General features: G+C 37.9%; 2 protein-coding genes across 2 annotated transcripts; one reads left to right on the top strand and one right to left on the bottom strand.

The window, feature by feature from the left end:
* The first annotated feature begins 601 nt into the window (after nt 1-601).
* Nucleotides 602-1,317, top strand: LOC134664139 (COP9 signalosome complex subunit 9). Its single transcript, XM_063520728.1, has 4 exons — nt 602-660; nt 744-817; nt 891-963; nt 1,199-1,317. The coding sequence occupies exons 2-4, from the start codon at nt 749-751 to the stop codon at nt 1,234-1,236; spliced, it is 180 nt and encodes a 59-aa protein (XP_063376798.1). The 5' UTR covers nt 602-660; nt 744-748; the 3' UTR covers nt 1,237-1,317.
* Nucleotides 1,318-2,111: 794 nt separating this feature from the next.
* LOC134663685 (transcription factor Dp-1) lies at nt 2,112-14,296 on the bottom strand. Its single transcript, XM_063520128.1, has 12 exons — nt 13,875-14,296; nt 13,377-13,495; nt 12,916-12,964; nt 9,286-9,371; nt 8,563-8,744; nt 7,723-7,891; nt 6,769-6,981; nt 5,802-5,950; nt 5,302-5,384; nt 4,365-4,448; nt 3,210-3,372; nt 2,112-2,337 (listed from the first exon to the last, which is right to left on the bottom strand). Exons 1-12 carry the CDS (start codon nt 13,921-13,923, stop codon nt 2,310-2,312), a joined length of 1,374 nt encoding a protein of 457 aa, XP_063376198.1. The 5' UTR covers nt 13,924-14,296; the 3' UTR covers nt 2,112-2,309.
* Between the last annotated feature and the right edge of the window lie 191 nt (nt 14,297-14,487).

Raw genomic sequence — 14,487 nt, 5'->3', positions numbered from 1 at the left:
GTAATAAATAATAATAGGGTTTAGAAATAATGTAGGTATGGTGAGGACGCACTACGAAAACCAAAATTTCGTTATCTGCTTCTCTATCACTCTAAAGCCCCCTCAACACTCGTGCGTGAATCGCGGCGCGAAGCCGCAAACGCGAATGTGGAGTCGAATTCGCAGATCTGCGAAATACGCACGAGTGTGGGCTTGATATGCAAGAGCGATAGAGATGCAGCAGTGCAGGGTGCTTAAAATTGTCACATCTGGACCGGTCTGGATACTGCTTAGAGCCGTAACAGATGACCACACCGGACCGCGACTTTGGTGCGATCATAATATCTCTCTTGCTCTAACTTATAGCTGCGTCCTTAACGCAAGCACGGTGACCACTTTACATACTATCGATACGTGTGCCGTACCGCACCAAGTTCGCGGTGCGGTATGATGGTCTTGTATGGCTTTTAAGATGTGCAGCCCATATGCTCCATGTGCAAAAATAATGGCAACACTAATTTACTAACCACCTCCAAACCACTTCACTGGTCGATTGAATATATTTATAGGGAGAAAAATACTGCCGTCAAATGTCATCCGCGTGACGTTTTGTCTTCTGCTTTCTGCTCCTTGTCTATGGTATTGTTTTGTTGTGAACGTGGGAACGCAGTCAGTTTTTTGGTAAAATAACTAATAGTTTATTTATACTTCGTAGTTTATTATTTACGTAATATTAACTAAGTGAAACTATACCCAATTTTCAGCAACCATGAAGCCCACCGTTGCCGCTGACGAAATGTTTCCCGAAGGAGTTGGACCTTGGATGGATTTGGAAGAAGTATGTGCTGTTAATAGTAATCAGATCTACTATTTTGTTTTAAAAACTAGTTAATGTCGTATCTATGTTGCAGGCTGGTGGCCCATCCAATCTTCTCATGGATTTGGCTGCAAATGAAAAAGCAGTCCACGCAGACTTCTTCAATGGTACATATCTTATATTCTTAATTACTTAAAAAATCCGCTATTTCTGTAAATAACCTCAATATTAGCCTAGAAGTTTATTCTTGGAAATAGTAGTGAAGCTAATTAAACTGCCATTCTCAACAGTAACAACACAACCTTCTATTGCAGTATATTAAGGAAAAACAAATTCTGTAACATAATAACTAACCATTTGACTTCCAAAGACTATATAATAAAAAAACTTTTTTCTTTCCAGATTTTGAAGATTTGTTTGATGATGACGACCTAAAGTAGTGTTGGTTGCTGTACCTCTCTAGAGTAAATTATTGTAATAGGTATATGTTAATTTAAGATAATAAAATAATCCAAATGTAACATAGTTTTTTATTTTTTTAATTATCATATGTATGTTCCTTGGAGTTCTGTGTCTTTATAATGTTGAGGTTAACATGCCCTCTAACAGTAGTTTTAGTTCTTTACATAATAACAAAAAAAAAGAATAAACTACCTAGTACAGCCACTCATTTTTACGAAAGCTACCCTTCAATCTTTAGGGGGGTTTCCTCAAAATTTCCCTTTTGACTTAGCTGTAGTAATGAAGTAATTCGTGATGTTCCCCGACTTGAGAAGGAACAACCCCCAATTTGAAATGCAGGCCTGTGGGATATGCAGCATCATATCCAATATCTATGAGGTGTGTAGCTTAAATCCTATAATTACCGAAATTATAGGGTAGTGTATTAACATAATTATTTACTGCTATAGTTCATTTTTTTTAGCATTAGAAAGAACTCCACAGAAGCAAGCGTGTAGTTTTTTTCAGGCTCTTTAATTATTGAATTATCTAATGTAGCATGGTTAATACATATAATTTACTTCAAATTATTACCACTAAAAGTGCCGGATTTGGAACCACTAGCTTACTTCTGCGAAGTTCTTTCTAATGCTAAAAAAAACGAACTATAGCGACCCGCCGCCGCCGCAGCAGTGAATGTGTAAATAAAAATTGATAATGCAAAACTATTCTTGTTTTTTTTTGAATTCGTAATTTTTATTTATCCTTTATGTATCCATATAAAAATATAATATTTCCTCTTTGGAGTTGTCATGTTTAGTATAGTAGTGAAGGAACCAGGCAGAATCTACATATAAAAAAAAAACTCCGTACATGATTCATAAAATCGTTTTATTTTCACTTCATTTTTGATATTTGACCATGCACGTCAGCAACATATTGTTTGACATTCCATTGTACAATAGTTGTATAAAATGAGGCCGCACCGGTCGTCGGACATATGATAAAACTGTGTATGAATATAAGTAAAGCCCGTGGTGATATAAGAGTCGCGCCGCGGCGCGGGTGCTCGCTACACGTCGACGTCGCTGCTGTCGTCGCTGTAAAACAAACATTATTTTATTATTTAGTATAAGATGTGTAAAGGCTCCGTCACACAGGCGCGTTTTGCGGGCGGGGCGCTCAGCTTTTACATATGAAACGCTCACGCGCCGCCCTGAAAAAGCGCCTGTATGACTGAACCTTAAAAAAAATCGTGCTTCCAAGTTTGACATTGACAGCTGAAGATGACGCTGAACCACAGAATAAATAATAGTACTACCGTACAGGAAGGGAACTTCCTACAAAACCGAAGTTTGACAGCGGTTCAGGGTCGAATCATGCTATCCCTTTCTAATATATGACACTATCCCTTTCGGCTATTTAGGGTTGTCAAAATTCAAGTGATTATCTTATCTGTGGTCGTGCACGCAGAAGGAAGTCAAGTGGTGCCAACCCTAATAATTGCTCGGAGCAATGCTGAGCCGAGCGGAGCCGAGTTTGACCGATCTCAGGAGTTTCGCACCCCTGGCTGAACAGCAGTTTTGACATAGCTACTATTTGTAGACCCTACCCTACACCTCAAACTGGGCAACGCATTTATACATACCGCCTGGACCAGCGCGTATGTTATGGGCAGATATAGGGAATCCGCAGGGCAAATTGTGAATAAAGACTTTATGTTTGGCACTTATGGTGCTAATCAGAACCAAATTTAGGCTGTTTTAAACGATTAGGCAATTAAAAGCAAATTTTTGACTATTTTGTTGTAATTAGTACCATAAGTGCACAAACAAAGTCTTAATTCACAATTTGCCCCGCGGATTCCTATGTCTGGTTATGGGCTATCAAAATGGAATACCGCGCCACGGTTGCTTTCAGCATTCAACCTCCCGGCGCCTTACTTCGTTCTCTGTGTTGTGAAGGTTCTCACCTGTACTCCGCGGGCTCGTCGTCGGGCTCGGCCTCGGGCTCCGGTCCCGCCTCGCCCTCCACCTCGCCCTCCGCCTCGACCCCCTCCTCCTCGTCTTCCGCAGCCTCGTCCAGCTCCTCTTCGAGCATACTAGAGAGCTTCGATGTGACGCCTCGACCCATTTCTGAAAATGATGCGTTTACTTTATACAATCTGTGACCACAACTGGAATGTCAATTTTTTAACACACACTATAGGGACCGTGCGCGTTGGAGGGTCTGCCATCTTGTGGCCTGAATCGGAAGCATAAACGACACAATTTACGCCTCGCGCCAAAAATCTGACTGCTCCTACGCTGCTCCCTAGTTCATGCACGGGGCCTATACTATTTTTCTAACAGATTGGATACGATGACAGATGTCATCTTAAAAATGGGAAACTTCCCGGTGTTCCCGGGAATTTTCCCCAAACAGGGGAATATTGAAACATAAATTAAGTGTATTACAATTTTAATTAAAGCTAGCTATAACGATAGAAGTAACTGCGTTTAGTAAAATAAAGTAGCCAAAAGCCGTTATTTGCAAAGTGGCTCCCCGAAAAAAACTTGGAAAGGATTTGCTTACAAATTTCGCCACTTTCAATGTTTAAAAAAAAATATGACATCACTTTAAGCCCCCGATGTACCTGAATGCGAAATCTTAAGGAAGTCAGACCATTACGAAATTTTCTCCATTCAAATAGATACAATTTTGGCCTCTGACACTAGATTTCGCCATTCGTTCCTATTCTGTGCGATCCGACGCCATGCAGCCGCTAAGATGTCGCACAAGTGTTTCTGGACCTTGTCGATCCATCGGTACTTAGGCCTTCAGATAAGCTCTTGTTACGAGACCGACACATAATGATTATTTTCTAATAACGACGTGTGTGTGTGACGAGTGGCGAAAGACAGGGGAGGCCTTTGCCCAGCAGTGGGACACAATATAGGCTATTTAAAATAAATATATATGTTACGAAGCCGACACAATATTTTCTAGTTTGATATTTAAAATTAAATACGCTAGGGTGACTGCTAGTTATTGGCCACTTAAATAATGTTTCGATTGGCATGTAAGGAGTGACTAATTACTATATACTGGCCAATGACTATAGCAGTCACCCTACTCAAGTACTCACGTTCTACATAATACTCTAACGATTTCGGTACCATGCTCTTAACTCTTTCAATTTCTTCTTCTGAACATTCTCCTTTATCTAAACCTGGAAAACATGGAGAGAAATAAGCAATTAAAATAAAATCACGTTTGTTTAAATTTACGTAAAACACTATTATAGTAACGACCAATTATGCTATCGCATCTTGTAAGGCGGTAATTGTTTCGCCAGTCATAATTAGATGTCCCAAGTAAAATCAACAATTAAAAATTAAATAATTAAAGTAAAATAAAAATTGAATCCAAATTTTTTGCCTGAGAATCATTTTATAACTCGCGCGAGTCGCGCTTCCAATGATGACCCCTATATCTAAAGCCTCCTCCACACTCGTGCGCGAATCGCGGCGCGAAGCCGCGAACGTGAGTGTGGCGTCGATTTTCGCAGACAGCGAAATCGACTCCACACTCGCGTTCGCGGCTTCGCCCGCGATTCACGCGCAGTCTGGAGGGGGCTTAATGACAGTTTGTAAAATATTAGTACAAATACGGTCAAAACTTATTTTTTAAATTAAGCCTATCCAAGTGACTTGGAGGAAATGTCAGGGATCATCATTCGATGATGAAGTATAAATAGTTGTTATGTATTTAGCTAAGTTTTAGTTTCCCTCAAGAATGCAAATAGTTTAGTAAGGTATTTAGTAGGTAGATACTGTCATATGATTATTTGCTTTAAATAGGAAGGTATATGGACCATTTAGTGTCTTTAGTGGTTAAAAGTATTGTCAAGAGATAAAAATTTCCAACTGATATTTGTATGTATATGTATGTATAAACTCTTTATTGTACAAAACACAAATGTATGGTACAGGATAGGCATTACAAAGGCGAATTTATCCCTATAAGGGATTTCTTCCAGTTAACCTTTGAGTAGATGAGAATTGAAGAAGAAAGATATTTACCATATAATAGTCCCATCCTCTTTAATATGTCTATGTCATCATGAATCTGGAACCTTTTGTTGAAATTAAACATATACTCTGTTCTGAAAACAATAAAACAATGTTATGGTCAAGTTGGGTAAGTGAAACATTGTGGCACACGAGAAAACTTTTACTCATGCTGAATCCCACCCGGGTACCATCGCCCAGTGTTAACCGCCCATTGGTGGATCTTATGCCTTTTGTAAAATTAAGGTCCACCAATGTATAGCTAAGAGTGTTGCTGTTTGTATGTATTTTATGAAGCGCACATTCTAAGGACACCAAAAGTAGATTTAGGCAATTACTATTACTAATTAGTCAAATTACTAAAAAGCCTATCTATGGCGTAATCTCCATTATTCTAGTTAATTTAGTCACACCACTTATTTTCAGATATCAAGACATGTTTTACATAATAATATATTGCACTGGCATGTTAATTAATATAAAAACACGATAATATTTCGTGATAAACTTACTTGTCATTTGATATACTACAGTCGATAAGTGCCTTATCACTAGTATTCACAACTATAAACGGCAGATGAATGGCAGAGGACGGAGATGGTTTAACACCTTTGCTCTCGGCCTCTTTATTTCTTTCTATTAAACTCTTGAATGAGATGTGCTGGAAGAAAGTTTCCGTTCATTAGCATTCATAATTTTTTGTCATAAGACTGATAGGTTATAAAGTACTTCTTTGTATTAGCCAAACTACCATCTCAAGGAAGTTATTATAACTATACTCTGTATCTTTAAGTACTTAAACATTGAAAACAAACAAAAGTTGAAAACATTGATAGATTAACCAACCAAATACAAAACCACCATTTCAACAACGTGACAGGTGCGACAATTCGACAAGTCTCATTGTTGCTGACGTCACAGGCATCCATGGGCTACGGTTATCGCTTACCATCGGGCGGGCCGTATTCCTGTTTGTCACCATCATTGTATTATTTAAAAGAACTTTATTATATCGGCAAAAAACAGTTATTTCTCTTGTGATGTTTATGATGATAATGATGACAATTGTCACAAGATTTCAAAGAACTTTCGGTAATTCTTGACAGCAAATGAGTTCTGTGTCGGAATTTCGTGACAATTGTCGTATTTCTTGTGACAATTGTCATTAGCTTCGCAAAATAAATACATATTTACTGGCGATATAGTGGAGTTTTTTTTAATTAACATGTTGGTGGCAAACAACCACACCGCCCGTCTGATGGTAAGCGGTTACCGTAGCCTATGGAGGCCTGTGACGTCTGTAACAGTGATGTCGACAAATGCGACATTTGTCACGTTGGTGAAATAGGGCCCTGGTTCTGTCAATGAACGGCTTGACTTAAACCGGCTCAAATGGCTGAGGGTAGATTTTGTTTACTCTTTTTTAAATATCTAATGATACAGACTATAGTGTATGTTAAAGCATTAAAATTCTATTACCTGTAAAATAAGTTCTTGTAGTTGTTGAGTTTTCTTCTGAATCTTTTCCAGTTTTGCTTGTTTCTCCTTTTCTAGTGCTGTGCATTCTTGTACTGAATTAGTTGGGAGTCCTAACCACCGAATTTCTTTCTTTTCTTTTGATATTATGTTCATGGCCATTAAAACGTTTAAGGCGTCATATACTCTCCGGCGAATATTCTTTTGGTCGTATTGCTGAAACGTGAAGTTCTCTGAGTTTTCAAACAAGTACAGATGTTACCTGACAGTGAGCTCTAGGGCTCTATATGGAGGAATCTATACGCCTGGCTCGCTGAGAAATATTAATAGATATTATAGAAGAAAGAGATTCAACGTATTCAAACACTGCTTCAATAGAGGTGAAATGCTAAACGGTAACTTTTTGTAAGGAAAACCTCTTTTCTAAAAAGTATTGTTTTTAAATAAAATACAGTAACGCCCGAACACGCTTCTAATTTTCGTGTTACTCTCTCAAATTTAGTCCTTCAAAGTAGCATGACAAAACCGAGAACATTTCCGAACGGTTTCGCTGATGTCTTACATTTTCATGTCTGTCGTTAGCGAAAGTCTCCATTTTAATTCAGGCATTTTGCTTTCGTATGTCCAGTTGTTCTCCTCTACAGGTCGCAATTATTAACCGATTCTCGTGAAATTTTGTGACCAGATTATTAGTTTTTTTGTCGATCGAGTTTTTGAAAATTTTTCAAGAAGCGGAAATTGGCATAAAGGACTTTTATATTGTATATCAAAGGCCAATAGCGTCTTTGGAGCTTAATACCATCGTGAGTTCACTGTGATAAAAACTCAATGAACTAAATATTTTACATTTTCTAAGCTGAACGCGAGGTCTACAGCTCAGTCACTAGTTTTATCAAATTACTTATATAACTATTTCATAAAAACAACGAAAATAAAGTATCACGAAATGCTACATACTTGACTGTCAGCTGATCCATGCATGCCAGCCGAGAATTCCAACACTAACTCGTCTGCCACCTCATTGTACGATGTAAACCCTTTAGTCCTCACTTTTTCACAAACTTTCATGGAGAAATGCCGCAGACCTTTTCCAACTTTATCAGCATGCTTACGTCGTTTTGTGGTACTGGAAATCAAAATAATCAACATTACAAATGATGTTATGTATTTATTAATTATCGTCAATTATTATGCTGCGAGCGCCAGTCCCGCCCGCGCGAAGCCACTCGCGTCTGTAAAGACGTGCTTTGTCCGAGGAATCGAGGTCGGGCGTGAGTTCGCTTTGCCTCGAAATCGTCTTCACAGATTGAGCTGCTTTGCGCGGTTTTTTTGACAATGGCAGTGTGGTGGACATTGACAAATTGATAATCCTGAGGGCCAACACAGTGATTAGCCCGACAATTTCCTTGCGAGGCATCCTCGCGTTGTCCCGGCATTTTGCCACGGCTCATGGGAGCCTGGGGTCCGCTTGGCAACTAATCCCACGAATTAGCGTAGGCACTAGTTTTTACGAAAGCGACTGCCATCTGACGTTCCAACCCAGATGGTAAACTAGGCCTTATTTGGAGTAGTCCTGTTTCCTCAAGATGTTTTCCTTCACCGAAAAGCGACTGGTAAATATCAAATGATATTTCATACATAAGTTCCGAAAAAGTCATTGGTACGGGCCGGGGTTCGAACCCGCGACCTCCAGATTGAAAGTCGCACGCTCTTACCGCTAGGCCACCAGCGCCCTCGAGTGTGATGTGAACCTTTCTAATAAAAGACAATTTCCGTCTATGTGACATGTAAACTTACTATTCTGGCGGTGGTTCATTATCGGAGTCGTGTCTCCGCCTGGACGCACTGGACATGGTCGGCAAGTAACTGGTCTTGCCGTTGGTTGTACTTGTACTCGTTTCTAGTTTCGTCGTCACTGGCACTACGGTGGGCAAGCTCTCGATAATGCTAACCTCTTCTAACACGTTCGGCTCCTCTTCCTGTTAAATTATGGTGTTTATTAAAGTTTATTTAACCATTTGAGGCGGCTAAGGTTTCAATCGCAAATACGCCGCGGTTGCCAACAACTACAGGCTGGCCCAAACATGTGTTGACATTTTTTTTCTTGCTTTAACGTTTTTAACGAAATGGCATTAAAATGAAAATTACAATATTATATTTTACTTAGAAAATGTATTATCCCCGAAATATCCTCCTTTAATATTTTATTCACAAACCTGTATAGTGTGTACGAGCCTTAAGGACTGGGGGACCCCTTATTTTTTGGGAGGCATAAAAATTCATTAAATTTTAATAGTCGATGTACAAACCTATGAAGTTTATACAAAGTGATTTGACGTGACTGATTTTGTACCTACTTTTCAAGTCTGATGAGTTTTCAGTTGAAGGAGTGGAAGTATAGGTACCTATAACCAACTATAACTGTGCCGCGTCATGGACACTGCCGTACTTTTTCCCCTGTACTTGCTTACGAGGACCGGTGGACTTTATGAAGGATAAATTATATGAAATACTGCTTACTGTAACTTCTTCTAGCTCCACAGGTTCAGTTTTCGGAACAACTTTTTGCAGACGAGCAAATGTGTCAACAGGTACTTGAACCAATTCTGAAAACAATTATTAAACCTTTATTAATAATGCAAATGTTTAAAATAAGTAGGATCTCTGTTCCTGAGGACAACGCCGTACAAGACAAATACTTGCTTCTTACGCTTATTCTTACGGTGTACGACGTGATGAATATTGAAGCAAGATTACAGAGGTGTTGTTCTGTCGATAGCGAATACTGGCGCTAACAGCTGTTAAAATTTATAAAAAAACTTTAATTTGGCCAAAATTCGAAAATCGTGCAATTTTTACGGTACCATGTTAAGCTGGTTCGGTGCCTCTTGGGCTGGCCTACCTCCGGTGTCACAGTGGCGTGCCAAAATGAATACCTACACTAAGAGCTAGGCCTTGAAAAAGGAATACCTACTATTTTAAGAGAAAAGAAACACTCAATTGGTTTACTTTAGTATCCTAATGATTAAATCTGGGCATCACCTGTAAAATCAATTGAACGTGGGCAATGTATTGGGCATCAATCAGGCTTTGAGTTTATTTTAACCGACTACGGATATGCTAAACGTAAAACAGTTTTATGTATGTGTGTACGGGCATAGTGATTTTACATACAAAATCACTATTAAGTTGAGTATTAGGTTGTAGGTATTCTATTATGCATGTGTGCTTGTTAGCAAGAGAGAGACAGCCAACTTGTAAACGCGTTGTTTCTTTTTTAAACGCGAGCCAGGGCTTCAGCCTTCAGCTTTCTGCATGTGTTATTGTCAAATTCATAAATGAGTAATCAGTGAAAAGATAACAGAGAGACAGACAGTTACATTTGCATTAATAATATTAGTATGGTTTCCTACATATAGCTAGCAGTAAGTGCTATGAAAAGTATGAAATACTAGGAACAAAAATAAGAGTATATCACCTGTGTTGCTTAAGTAATGGTACTTTTTAAAATACTTCTGTATATACTGTGACACTCTCAAATTTTGAAGCTAAGCCAAGAAATTTAATTGCAAAAAAACGGCTAAGTACCTATCTATGTGCCGCACTACGCATAATGATGAGAAAAACAAAAAGCGCACATACGGTATGTGCGGTAGGTAGGTATGTGACATACCTACCTACATAAAGCGCGTGTCTTCCAAGTAGAGATGCAACGGATTGTTGTTTGGTCGGATACCGGATATTCGGCCTAAACATCGGCCGGATATCCGGTATCCGGCCGCCGAATATTCGGCCAGCGGAACCATACCTACATTACGGTTTTTCAGGTGCGCATTCTGCAGGTTTGACCTGTTTCCTAGTAAACGTTCGCGCGGACTCATTTCTAGGTACGAAATTAGTGCGCGTGCAAGTCAGTGGAATGATTAAAGTGTTATAAAATAATAGACAAGTCCGATTATGACCGTGTCTGTTTCTTAAATCCAATTGGTTTACTCCGAAATCAAGCAATGTTAGGTACTATCCGGTATCCGGCCGGATAGTACTTCACTATCCGGTATCCGGCCGCATATTAAAATAATGACCGGATACCGGATAGTAACCGGATATCTGGTGCATCTCTACTTCCAAGCACTTAAGTCATTTATTTAAGGAAGTATTTGACGAAAACTTAATGATGACTCAGCCGCTGATGATCAATATAATTTTCGTAAATATATTTATGTACCTACTTAATCAAATACCTTACCTACCTATTTATAAACGTTAACGTAATTTTTGTTACGTTGAGATTTTGAATTAAGTATCTGTTTGGCGATATAGTTTTTTTTTTTCAATTGTTTTACATAAATGGTAGCCCCTTTAAAATATTTTTTAATTTATTGTAACTACCTATAAACTTAACAAGAAGCAGCTTATAAAATATTAATTTCATTAACATAAAGAGAGCTGCAAAATTGCATGGACGCATTGTGAATGTGAATGATAGAGGCTGGGTGTATGTGTTATGTTGTTGTCCTAAGGCACCCCATAGGTGCAAAGGGCCTTCACAAGCTCGCGCCACACCTTCCTATCTTCAGCGATCGCTCTTGCCTCGCTCCAGCTCAACCCGACCGCTCGTAGCTCATTTGTGACGGACCGCTTGCTGCCAAGAGTGTACAGGGCGCCCGAGGCCACGGCTTCCGTCCGGCGGTTTCCAACCGAAAGCGATGGTTGCGTTATTGTTTCCCCTCTTCGAATAGTATGTCCTATCCATCTCCATTTCCGTGTCGCAATTTCTTGGCCAATGGGTGTTTGTCGGCATATACGCCATAGGTCTTCTTTGCGCATAGTTTTTGGCCAGAAAACGCGAAGGTTCGACCTACCTATAAACTTAACAAGTAGCACCTTATAAAATATTAACTTTATTAACATAAAGAGAGCTGCAAAATTGCATGGACGCATTGTGAATGTGAATGATAGAGGCGGGGTGTATGTGTTATACTTTGAGTAAAGTAGATGCAACGAAACTATAAGGCTTTCTGTTTTTCTCCTACCCTATTATATGTCCATTTCAGAAGTACCAAATCAGAGTAGCATTCAGTAACTACCACTTTAATAGGCTTGATGGGATGATCCAATAAGTCCCTGACGACTGATATAATCACATATATTCTACTACCTATGACAGTAACACTTCTTTTAATTGAGACAAACTAAATTTAATTTATAATATACCTTACACCTTATTAAATTAATTTCTAATCCCTACTAATATTATAAATGTGTTAGTATCTCTGTCTGTGTGTTATCTCTTTCTGCTTAAACCGATGAACCTATATAGATAGATGAGTCCCAGGAAATAATGTGAGACAGTCACAGTGTTTGCCAGTAAATGTGTTTGGTTGATTGAATAGATACGGACCACATCAACTTCAATGGAATTGAATTTCAAAATCATATGTTTAATACTCAAACATATACCTATACTACTACTATATATACTAGCCTTTGCTATAATGAAAGAAAAACCTTTAGTTTTGTAAAAGATGCCATAAGTGTCTAGGAAATTTATCTGTCTGGAGTTGAAGTAGGCATAATAAAGAAATATTTTATTTCCCTGCAATCTCAATAAGTGTATGAATTAATGGGCAACACCAAGTTCTTTTTTATGCAAAGCAATTGCTTGTAGGTAGGTATAAATATTATAAATGCATGCAATGATATCATTGTCAGTATTTAGGATAAGATCATCAAGTTCATCTTGAGAGATACTTAGCACTTCGCTGCAAGTTAGGTAGTTTGTTAGTAGCATTCATTAAATTTAGTGTGTTCAACCTAACCTAAAATGTATTTAGTAACATTATGATGTAATTAATAACATTATGAAGTTTTAAGTAGTAAACTGCTAAAATGATTAAGTAACTTATAAATTTATTTTAATTTGATAGTAAGGATTGGGCTATGAGCACTGAGCAGTTAATAATGTGCCCGGCAAAAAATAATTAGGCCATTCAATAAAAATCCTATTTAAGTTTGTTTTACCAAACAAAAGAAATGTGGAGAAGTTATTAGTCATTGAATGATTTAGCAGCATACAAACTTGTACTGTACCCCTACAGGGCATAAATCAGTGTTAAAACAGTTTTGTCATGATTAAATGTTAGTACTTACTTGATGCACATTTAATGCCACTCAACTTAACAGTCCGGTATAGAGGAGCCTGTAAAGAAAACACCATTTATTACAATTGCAAATTATCAATAACAGTTGATAAAAATTACAGTCAGTCAGAAAGTGCATTAGATAGTAAAATAAAATATGAGCTTCATCTGAATCCAAGGAATCAAGCTTGTCTTACTATCGATGATGACCATTTCAGTTAATATCTGAGTAAACTTATTAAGACACATTATTAACTGAGCTAATCATTTAACTACTACATAAGGTAATGTGCATAGAAGATTAAGATAATAAGCCAATGCACTGACCTTGGTTATTGATTTTAAATGATATGTAAGATTCTATAATGCTTTCTTATCTAACCCTAGAGAAAACAAAAACTAAAAGTGGGCCTATCATTTTAAAATATGTTTCAATTAATAAAGGAAAAAAGGAAACAAATCATTGGTTACCTGTGTATTGACCTCTGAGGCAGCTGGCAGCTTAATAATTTTTACAGGATTTTGTTTAAGTTTAATTTGACCAATAGTTTGATTAGTATTCTGCACTACTTTAACCATCTGAGGCTGTCCTAAAACAATTAGATTTTTTACACTTAGCAGGGGGTTAATTATGTATTTTTTTCCTCTCAGTAGATGTTTATACTGTCTCTAATACCTTGAAGAGTGAAAAAGTCAGAACATCACCAATAATCATATAAAAATAAATTAGTTTTAAACAACATTTTAAAGGTTATGCCACAGCCTGTTTACACACGAAAAGGAAATGCCGGGATCGCGCCTTTTGCGCTTCAGGCGGAATCTTTGTTTAAACAGTCACACAGGAAAAAGCTTTGATATAAATCGATTACAAAGAGTATTCCTATAGAAATTATGGTGAAATATGAGCAGAAATTTAAATACAACAAGTAATATTCATAAAGGTAGACGAGGGCAAGCGTAATTACTAACCATTGGCGTCACGGATAAGAAAATTTACTGTACTACTTTTCTGGGACATTTTCTTTGTACTCTTTGCAATTGCGCATCCATTTACATTTCTGTCACAGGGACGGTCTAACAGAAATATAAGTTTGTTGAAGACCAAACAAATTAGTTTGATACTGTACGATCAAAATGGCGACATATAATTTTGGTACCAGTTTGATTGAAAGACACTGATCGTGAAGTCAAAATGTATGTTTTCCAAACCACATAAAAGTCTCAAGTCTCTTGTAAACTTTAACGCAACATGATCACTATTTAAACTAATAAAAATACAAATATAAACGCGGCAACAAGGCAAACTCTACAGTTAAAACTCATCGAACGGGCCCAAATACCAGCTGATTGGATTGGATGACGCTGTTCACGTGGTACCCGTATAATCCCACGCCCGGGAATTTTATGTCGGTTCCGGAAAAGGCGCGAAAGAATAGTGCCATCTATTGTAAGTATAATGAGGTTAGGTGGTGCATACATGCGTACAATCTTTGAAGTTGTAATGTTGGTTTACCTGATAATCAATAAAATTTCATTCGCTATGTTATGAAATAGTTTAACCGTTTGCATTACCTGTGGCAGC

This window comes from Cydia fagiglandana, chromosome 4 (genome assembly GCF_963556715.1).
Source record: "Cydia fagiglandana chromosome 4, ilCydFagi1.1, whole genome shotgun sequence".
NCBI lineage: Eukaryota > Metazoa > Arthropoda > Insecta > Lepidoptera > Tortricidae > Cydia > Cydia fagiglandana.
This window is presented reverse-complemented; position numbering and strand designations above follow the sequence as displayed.